At 35.5% G+C, this 10,591-nt stretch overlaps 1 protein-coding gene and 1 pseudogene across 2 annotated transcripts; one reads left to right on the top strand and one right to left on the bottom strand.

Moving 5' to 3' along the window:
- The first annotated feature begins 4,284 nt into the window (after window positions 1-4,284).
- On the top strand, window positions 4,285-4,809 carry LOC147555747 (calcium-binding protein KRP1 pseudogene; annotated as a pseudogene). Its single transcript, XR_015235001.1, has one exon. The product of XR_015235001.1 is annotated as a calcium-binding protein KRP1 pseudogene (transcript).
- A 414-nt stretch (window positions 4,810-5,223) lies between these two features.
- LOC147555746 (G-type lectin S-receptor-like serine/threonine-protein kinase At4g27290) lies at window positions 5,224-8,424 on the bottom strand. Its single transcript, XM_086663477.1, has 6 exons — window positions 7,023-8,424; window positions 6,539-6,861; window positions 6,255-6,465; window positions 5,933-6,170; window positions 5,695-5,845; window positions 5,224-5,595 (listed from the first exon to the last, which is right to left on the bottom strand). Exons 1-6 carry the CDS (start codon window positions 8,314-8,316, stop codon window positions 5,263-5,265), a joined length of 2,550 nt encoding a protein of 849 aa, XP_086519603.1. The 5' UTR covers window positions 8,317-8,424; the 3' UTR covers window positions 5,224-5,262.
- Between the last annotated feature and the right edge of the window lie 2,167 nt (window positions 8,425-10,591).

The following is a 10,591-nucleotide window of genomic DNA, read 5'->3' as shown; positions in this document are numbered from 1 at the left end:
TGCTCATAGGCACCTACAGTAATTTTAGGGAGGCACCTATAGATGTTATTTAAAGATATTTATGAGGGAGTAGAGAATTAAACTATCGTACCAAATAGATTAACTGAGAACTATGACCATGAACTTTCAACAGAAAAAAGAGAACTATGACCATGAAATGATGAAAATATATCGAATTAAACTATTTTACCAAGTAGACACTCTTTCTGTGGAAAGGCTTTCATTTTATCAAATACAACCTTGACATCAACGACACTAGTCTTTCAACAAAAAAAAAAAAAACGACACTAGTCACTAGATGTTCCTTAACCACGAGTGGGTGCTCATAGCTCTTTCCTATTTAAGTCTCCTCTTGAGCGAGTCCATAGGTGCCCTGTAAGTGCGGAAGGTGTTCCTGGAGACAAATTGTGATGGGAGTTGGGGTGTTTTTACCCCAAAGTTGGTCCCCCACCTTACAAATGGGCTACATAAAGTACTTGGTCCCCTACTATTGTTGAAGGCGCCTCATCTGCACGTGAACCCCAACAATTTTGGGTTTATCGTAACGTTTTTGAATCACTATCAGGTGTTTTTGAGGTCACTTCCACTACATTGTTAGTCACACTTTTTGTTTCTTTTCGAGAGGCTGTCGAGATCTTTTTTGTGATGGCTTTGGGTCATTTTTGTGACATTCTGTTTTTTGATCAAAAGAAGATATTGGGGTCACTTTACGTGACGTTTTCGGATCACTTCCATTTACGGATCTCTAGTCACTTTTGCTACGGTTTTGTGTACAATTGCGTCGATACTTTTTGGTGCACTTTCCCGACTCATTTGGGCTATTTTTTATCACAGTTTGGGGATTTCCTTTCTCATAAGAAAGAATGATAGCTATTGTTCCCCTCTCTACATTGATTGGCATCGCTTCCACATGAACCTTTCGAACTCTTCACATATAGACTTCCAGATGTCATCTTTCATTCACTAAACATTCTAAAGAATACCTTTAGGATGCGGGGGATTAGAAAATGATTTCTGAGAATCACATTTCTGTAACGTGAATAAGGAAAATCAGATTATTTTAGTTTGATGTCTGAAGCAAATGGAGGAAGAATATGCTCAAGTGAGACGTCGCCCCATCAAAAGAAAAGCAGGGGTGGGAGCAAATGGAGGGAGGACTACGAATTTTTGGAGAAGGTGTGACAAAGATAGAAAGAGACAATAATTGGAGATGGAAGACAGATGAACAAAGAGTAATTACAATCATGTGTTAAGAGGGTTATTTTGTTGAAAAGTCAAAATTGTAGTGGGCTCACTTGTTAAAAACAGATAAAAAGAATCAAACCTGCTCATCTTGAATATGAGCCCTCTATAAATGTGGGCCCAAAATTAGTCTCAAATTGAAAAACTTAACTTCTAGGAAATTTTATGGGCACCTCTATAAATGTGGCCCCAAAATTTAGTCGCCCAAAGCGAACAAAACGATTCTGTATAAACTTACAAATTGCTTGAAGCGTTTTTTTTTTTTGTTGCTGAAATTTTGCTTGAACTTTGCTAGTCAAAATTACCGACAAGTTGGACTCATCAAACTTAATCGTGCCAAACTATTTTTGTAAAAATCATAGACAATTACATCACATTTGCTAGGGATATCATTTCAATAATAAGTATTATGTGATATCTATCCTTCTAGATTTCTAGTATACTTTTTCGGCTCCAACACCCATTCCATACTTTTCCATTCACCAACAACTCTATGTCCAACGGATAAGTAATTGTCAATAAGAAGATGTCAATATCATATTTTTAGCGATTAGATTTCTTTTCACGTCCATAGACAAACACACACGTGAATTGAAGTGGGAGCCGGAGCGTCTGTAGACGTCTCGGAAATTTTGGAAATGCTAGAGTTTCTCACTTGGTTACTTAGAGGACGGTCACATGGAGGAGGTGGTCTTTTTGAATTTTTGACTAAAATCTGGCGGTTCATGATTGAACGACCAAGATTTTAAAAACTAAAAGCCCCTTCGCCCAAACCAAAAGCCCTCTTCCCCCCTCTCGTATCTCTCTCCGTTGTATCACTCTCTTTCTCTCTGCAAATTGAGAGTTTCCATGGATGTCCATGGGGGTTAATCACCGTAGGCAATTGAAGTTAAGGCCTTGACCTTTTGTTAGTAGTTACTAAATGTTTTATTAGATGAAAGAATAGAACAGTCAAATAATTTGGACATAACTATAAATACCCGAAACTAATAAAAATTAATGTTGAATTTCTGCAGCACCATCTCCTTGATCAGTGAATCCATAAGAAACTGGTATTGTTAGTATCACCGTAGTCCGTAAACCCAACAAACACACACAAATAGATCTCAGCTACTCCATACCCTAGTTATCATGTTACACCATTTCTGAAATCAAACTTTAACGCGAAAAATATAACAACACACTGAATCATCAACCTAAAATCTCAGAACTACAAAAGAATAAAATTAACGCTAAATGAAACTTAACAACTTCATCGGTCATCAACTAAAACAAAACTTCGATTCCAGATTTGCAGAGAGAGAGAGAGAGAGAGGGGGGGGGGGGGGGGGGGGGGAGGGAAGAGAGAGAGAGGTATGGGAGAGGGAGAGAGAGAGAGATACGGAGGGAGGAAGAAGGTTGGTGATTTGGCCGACAATTTACTTGAATGAGGGTTTTTAGTTTTTTAAATCTTTGTTGTTCATTTTGTTTTTTCCTAGTACAAGGAGACTTACAAAAGTAAATTACAACATGAAGCCTAAAGGAGCACAACGTTACAATAACAAAATGAAAAAACCATAAAGGTCGCAAAATGAAAAGATCATGAAGATCATAAATAAGAAGACTCTAAAGGTGATACAACTTTATTATACCTAGATACATCTAAAAAATCTAACTAAACAGTTCTTGTGAATAAAAAATTGAGATAATTTTCGAGCTTAAATTGGTCCTAAAAATATGAAATATCCTGAAATCTCTAAGATAACCGACTGATTTCTTGATATATCAGTGTTCGCTTCACTTTCGGTTCTTTAATGTCAATCTTATCGCTTAATGAAGCCACACACCTTCAGTGTCGGTTAATAGGTCGAAGTAGTGGAAGATAAATCGAGAAAATTACTGAAATCATTAGCAAATACTCAACAACAGTTGATAAAGGTGAATCTAATGATATATGACAAAGAATGGATCTGCCTCTCATACCAACTTTCATTTCCTCTTCTCTGCATCAATACGACAATACCTTTCCTCTTCGCTCAAAAAACTCATACTTGGATAGTAATAGAAGTAAAACTAAGTAAAGGAACGAAAATAACGAACTTCTACTTGAATGGTAAATAGGTTCGAGCGAAGGCGGGACCCTTCGCCGGAGAAGAACGAAGTTCTCTTGGGAATTTTCTAGAAAACGGTTAGACCGGGAGAAACCGCCCAAAACTCTAATACTTATGAACGACCAGATTTAAGTCAAATTTTCAGACGTCCACCTCACATGGGTAACTAGATTGGTTAACGGGTGACTAAACGGTTGAGCACCGGTAGTATTTCCGCAAAAAAATACTTTTCGCTCGCTTCCCTCTTCACACCCCCAAGGACTGAGGTAGTCTGACGACACTTGAATTGGACCTAGTGATGCTGGGCTTGAACGGAATGGACGGAGGCCAGCCCGGACACACTCGGACTGCTATCAGTCCGGGGGTCTTGGATTGCTCAGTCCGAGACTAACAGATAATGCCAAAAAGAAGAATGGGCTAAGAACAAAAAGATAGGGTGCCTTTAGAGACACCATAGAAGTATTTATTGGGGTCGAGGTTAAGTTGGGTACATGACAAATTTGCTGAAAGAACAGCTGGAATTTTAAAAACCGACTCGTTTTATACATACTTTTTCAGGTCCACCAATTTGACCGAAAAAAGCATTCTATGAAAAGTCAATGCCTTCCTTCAGCCGTTCCGCGTTCATTTTCTCACAGTCACTAGTGGCAATTCCGTCAATTTAAAGAAACCCAAGGTTCTTTTCAGTAAGTTTCTGATCAGATGCTATAATGCCTTGGTAAAATAACCATCCAACCTGGCAATAGGAAAGTGATGAAGTTTCCCTCCTGATAACTTGAACCAATCAAACTTTCCAAAAAAATTATATTTCCAATTTTAACCTCATCTGACCTTCTTGGAAACCCATTAGCAATTGCAAGTTTCCATCATATGCCAAAGGTGTCTGTCTCTTTCCTTGAAAACCCCCTTTCTCTCTTTCTCACTTATTTATACTTCTCTATTATTCTCAACATATCTCATCAAACAATTTTCAATTTGATTCTTTCTATCTCTCTCTAGTTTCTCTCTCTGAACAAAGATCTAAGAGTTAATGGCTACAACAAAGACTATTGATTTTGAAGATATGTTGCCTACCATGGCTGAGAAATTGGGTGGGGAAGGTTTAATTGGGGAGCTTTGTAATGGGTTTCAATTATTGATGGATAGAGATAAGGGTTTGATTACTTTTGATAGTTTGAAGAGGAATTCAGCTTTATTAGGTTTACAAGGATTAAGTGATGAAGAATTAATGAGTATGTTAAGAGAAGGTGATATGGATGGTGATGGTGCTCTTAATCAGATGGAATTTTGTGTTTTAATGTTCAGATTAAGTCCTGATTTAATGGAAGAATCTGAAAGATGGTTAGAAGATGCTCTTCAACAAGAACTTAAAGCTTGATTTCATCTACATAATTAGGTCTTCTTTCTCCTCTGTTTATTACTGTAATTGTTGAAAAAAGGAAAGAAAATTAAAATGATGTTTACTCTGATTCTTTTACCCCATTCATGAAATTATGTTTGGATTTGATTTTTTTCTTAAGTGTTTTTTTGTGTGTGAATCTGACTCATCTGTCTTGTCTGTATAAGAATCGTCTGACTTAGATGATCGAAGTCCGTAGATATTAGCCATCCGGACCAGTCAGATAGAAACAAACATTCTAAATTCTCACTCGAGTCAGATTTAGACATCGAGTCAGATTTCGGACTTCGAATAAAAACAAACACTACCTTAGTTACATACCTAACACCAAAATTTAGCCTAAATTTTATATAACCTCAATGTCTTTCTTCCATTTAGAAGTAATTAGATTCATCAAGCAAGTTCTAGTTCTGGGTATTCAATAACAAAACTCAAACTCTGACTGTTGAGACTTTTAATGGAAGAATGAAAACTGAGAGACTGGAGCAATGCAACAGATAATTCACTAAAATCTAAAATGCATAGCACCTGCTATCGAGGTTCGAGTATGGTAATTGTATGGTCTGATGTACACAAGTCTTTTTTCTTACTAGAACAAGCATCGAATTCGGTAGGAATATCAAGTAGAGCAAAACCAGGTTGCTTTGGTTCGAACTGCAATTTCGAATGTTCATCATCATCATTATTACTTAAGATCGAAACGACATTCGCCATTATGGGTCTATCTTGAGCTCTTTCTTGAACACACATTAACCCAACTTGAATGCATCTTAACACTTGATGAGTTGGAATAGTAATTGAATCTCCTCCTAATGAAGCATCCATTAGTTCTAATGCCCTTCCTGCTTTCCACAAGCTCCATGCCTAAACAAGTTATTCAAAATCTTGGTTTTAATAGTTAGTAGTTTGAAGTATAGCCCTAAATTGTCTCAACTTTTAACTAGTAGAATATCACCTACTTACATGGGCAAGAAGGTTATGTTCATTTTCTGAATCGCAAAATAGTCGGTTCTTTGCTCCACAGACGATCTCCAGAACCAAAACGCCAAAGCTGAAAACATCGGATTTCACAGAGAAACGCCCGTGCATTGCGTACTCTGGAGACATATAACCACTGTATACGTATAATGTGATAATTTAGGTCATGAAGATAAGGGTTCATATTTGATAACTAAATGAAGAATGTAAATGTATTACTTACTACGTCCCAACTACTCTCTTCGTGTTAACTTCAGTTTCATCTCCTCGAAAAATTCTTGCTATTCCAAAGTCTGATATTTTCGGGTTCATTTCCTTGTCTAATAGTACATTGCTTCCTTTTAAATCACGATGAATTATTCTAAATCTAGAATCTTGGTGAAGATAAAGAAGTCCACGAGCAATCCCGCATATTATGTTGAAACGTTTTTCCCAATCTAACGATGACCCGTTAGGTTTATCTGACAGGAGTTAGAAACGGTTTAGTTTAATGCTAAGGTGAAAATATAACGAAGGAAGTCTATCATCTTTGAAGTCTATCTTACTAAAAAGAGTCGAGTCTAAGCATTTATTTGGCATGTATTCGTAGATTAACATCTTCTCTTCACCTTCAAAGCAACAACCTAAAAGCCTAACAAGATTCCGATGTTGAAGCCTAGCAATTAACTTGACCTCATTTTTGAATTCCTCAACACCTTGAATTGAATTCTTCGATAATCTCTTCACGGCTATTTCTTGTTGATCTGGTAATGTACCCTGTAACATTGTCGATAAATAAAAAGACAAGTAGATGAAAATAGCATATATACACGTTAAAAATTCCTCACACCTTGTAGACAGAACCAAAGCCACCTTCCCCGAGTTTATTTTCGTCGCAGAAATTGTAGGTGGCGGCTGATAAGGTACATAACTGGAAAGAAGGTAGCTCTAACTCCTCTAGGTTATCTTCGTCGTTATTTACTTGATCTTTGTTGGTTCGCTTCCATAGTATGGCCTTTAAACTATTCCCCCATTTGAACCAACAATACCAAATTAAACTCAAGAGAAGAATTCCGATTAGTACTGTTACGAGAATTATCACAGTTACATGTTTCTTCTTCTTCTTCGTGTCGGGATTAGCATTTGTAGAGCTGTTTCTGCTTCCATCTTCATCTTCAAAATAGAAATCACTCTGAAACTTTTAACACCCACGAAATCGCCTTGAATTTCATTAGCTAAATTGATGGCTCAAAATTTATTCGGTTAAGATGAGAAATCTTACAAGTTTGAGAAAAAACTTAGAAGCTTTTGAGAAAAAATCTGTTTATACATACCAACAAGTTCAGAAGCTGCAACTCTGATATAGATATCCTGTCCACCTACTGTAAATTGTCTCATATCAACAAGATCATCAACCCATAAAACACAACCACTTCCACCATTAGTGACATTAGAATTAGCATAAGCTTTGCAAGAACAATTCTTCCAGCACAAATTTCTGCAATTCTCAAGACTCATATTCTTCTCCAAAAATACATTTGAACTGTCGGGTAATTTCATTCTCTCCATTTTCAAAAACCCATCGCCTTTTTGACACTCGAACTTCGTTTTCTTAACACACCCATTAGACCCGTATCTGGAACTAAACTCGTCCGGGTATTTTGGTACAAACCCTTTCACACATTTACAAAGAAATGGATCATTAGAATCACAAATACCATAAACACCACATTCCTTATAAGAATCGCATTGATCTTTCGGTAAAAACGTGAATAATTTCCACGAATCACTCGTGTTTATTTGCCATACGTGCCTTTGAAGCGTCCCGGTGGTTGAATTTACCACTAATCTTGAAACAAATTCTTCACTTTTTAGTACATACCAATAACAAATCTCATCTTCATTGAATACAAAATTGAAACTAATGATTTTATTAGGTAGCATTTCAGGGGCACCACTAAATTGAACTCCATTCCAAGGCCCAGTCCTGTAAATTGGGTTTTGTTCATGAAGAAGAAGACCTTCTGGAAATCCACGGCGATCAATCTCGAAAGTATAATCCCCTGTAGATGGATCATCTGAATTCTTCCAAGATGCTAAAAGATGATTCTCCCCTGTTTTCAAATTCCACCCAACTTTCATACCTGATAATAAAGTATCTGTTGGATAATCAAAACTCTGCCATAGATAATCTTCATCATCTCTGATAACAAGATTTCCAGAATCAAGGAGCTGCACAATTGGGTTCTGAACTGAATTTTTCTCGGAAATATTCGAAGACCAGATTATAATATTTGAAGTTTCATTGAGAAGGATGAGATTCCCATTGTTGTTGAGCTTTAAAACACCTCTAGATGAATCAGTAATTGGGTTATCTCTATTTGCAACCCAAACAACAGTTTGAACTGGGATTTTCTTATACCAAATACCCAAATATCGATTCTTCGAATTTCCAGGACTAAAGAATCCTAATTCGAAGTTTTCGCCAGCTGAAACAATGGTTTCTCCATCTTTGATGAATTGAGTTGAATCAAAGATGTCAATTGCAATTGAAGTTCTTGAAGAGAAAACAAATAAATTGAAGAAGAAGCAAATGAGGTGAAGTTTGAAGGAGGATTCATTTATCATGTTAACTTTCAAGTTAATGCGATTTTTTTTCGACAAAATTTGGATTTGATCTTTTGAAATAAAATGGTTTATCAGTTAAATGTTCTTGGAATATCTCAACCAATTCTCAATGGGGGAAATCTCAAATTTTAGTTTATGTGTTTGTTAGAATTATTTAATAGTTTGCTACCTCTGGGGAGAAAGATTCAAAAGGTCTGATGTCCTATAATTCTATCAGAATCTTGATCCTAATAGTCTTCTTCAGATTAAACATTTATTGTCTTAGAATTAATGGGGCAACAATTTGCAGGATATGAAATTTAGGACCAATTACAGCAAATAAACAGATATTAATCATACTTTAATTGTTAGTGCTCTTACTTAATGTATTATTTTTTGTATTTTTTCCAAGTAGAAATTTTATTATTGGTATGCAAGATAGAGCTTGTACATTTAAGTGTGCCCTATGCAGAATGAAGCAAGTACAAGACCCATATTTATATGTCTCGTACAATCAAGGCCCACAAAAGAGTGGGCTTAAGAAAACTCAATCCAATAAATTATCTAGTTGGAAGGAACATCACTTTTGATGTATGGACTAACCACCCAATTGCTTCATGATGGATTGAAAGAAGTAGTATTATTAGAATAGGAGTGTAGAGAAAGTAAGCTAGACTCTTGCTCTAGCAAGTCAAGTTCTTCTCCATCACCCAGAGAGCTTGATAAAGGAAAGAGAAAAAAAGTCTACTTCATCTCTATTTTCATTTCACTCCATCTTATGAAAAAAAAGATCAAGAGATAAACATAAAGAGGAAGGTTAAGGGACTAGAAGAGATTTAGGGAAATGATAAAGATCAAACAAGCCATCTTCTATAATGGAGAAAGGTACACATATTTCTACCAGGATTCATTTTATTTCTACTCATGAATCTTGTAATAAGCATATGAGATTATAGCTCAATGGCATTAATGGTTTAGTTAGTAGTTGAGCAAGAAAACTATGGATTTTCAATTCTGGTTTTAGTTTATGTCCAAAATTCAGATTATTAAGTCTACATAAAAACAAAAGTTTTTTCTCAACAATAATGACCAACATCAAAGTTGAACATGATATTTTACTATTAATATAACTTCATTGTTGTTTCTACCTAATGACTTTTTCAAGTACTTACATTCGGAACGAAAAGTGACATATACATGCAAGTGTGGTGGACATATACCGTAAATTCAATAATTTTAATTTGGGTTTCCATAACCTTTAGTTCATAATTGTTCTTTATATTATTAGAAGTTGAACCTCAACTTGTTAAACGATTGAAATACTTGTTAATATATAGCCTTATCTACATATATTGTATCCATTTAAAAGATAAATAGCAAGAGAACATACATCCGTCGGGGAAGGGGCTCTGTATAAGTGCTTTTGACACCTAAATCACGCGTAAGGACCCTCCTTAATTTTGTTACGTGCCAAAAGCACTAATCAGTGACGCCTATAGAACAAGTATATCCTTTTAATTTTGGAGTATATGTACTACTAACAGTAACAGAGCTATTAGTTGTCTTTTTTTTTTTTTTTTTGTTGAAAACTCATAAGTCTTAAATTACATAATTAATATACTTAATTCATTTGATTCTCTTTCCAAGTTCTATGTTATCCTATAACTCAATTGGATATAGATTCCATTATCAAACATAGTTTCAATACTTATTATAAATTCCATTATCAAATTTCAATACTCATTATTTGATTATAAACTGCAATTCCTAGAAACGTATTCCTATAATAACCTTGTCAACCGGATAAGTAATAAGCGGCACCAAATGTTTAGTTTAGATCTGACGTGCTAATCATAAAGAATAACAAAATAGTTTAGTTTAGTTATGGATTTTTGAGTTTAAGGTCCAAAAATAGGGGGGGTAATTAATCATATATCCACTCCTAAATCAATAAATAAAATAAAACCAAAATAAATCGAAAATGTAAAATAAGTCCAAAAATTCACTATTTGGTGGGCCCCATGCATCAATCCTTTAATTTTCTCTCATTTTTGCCCTTTCATAGATATTTTTTAGGGAAATTTGGCCAAAACTCCCTGAAAACTTTGGCCTTTGGTTAAAAAGGATTGGACAATTTTTTATGGGCTTCAGCTCCCTGTGGCATTTTTGTAAATTATCTAATATAGGGAAAAGACAAAACTGACCTTATTGCAAACTAGTTTGCAAACCAGTTTGCAAACCAGATTGCAAACTAGTGCAAACCAGTTTGCAAATCAGTTTGCAAAGCTTTGCAAGG

The sequence above is a fragment of the Eschscholzia californica genome, unplaced genomic scaffold (genome assembly GCF_041429995.1).
Source record: "Eschscholzia californica isolate CP2 unplaced genomic scaffold, dmEscCali1.0.p SCAF_2, whole genome shotgun sequence".
Classification (NCBI taxonomy): domain Eukaryota; kingdom Viridiplantae; phylum Streptophyta; class Magnoliopsida; order Ranunculales; family Papaveraceae; genus Eschscholzia; species Eschscholzia californica.
The sequence above is the reverse complement of the archived record's forward strand: the minus strand, read 5'-3'. Positions and strand labels throughout refer to the sequence as shown.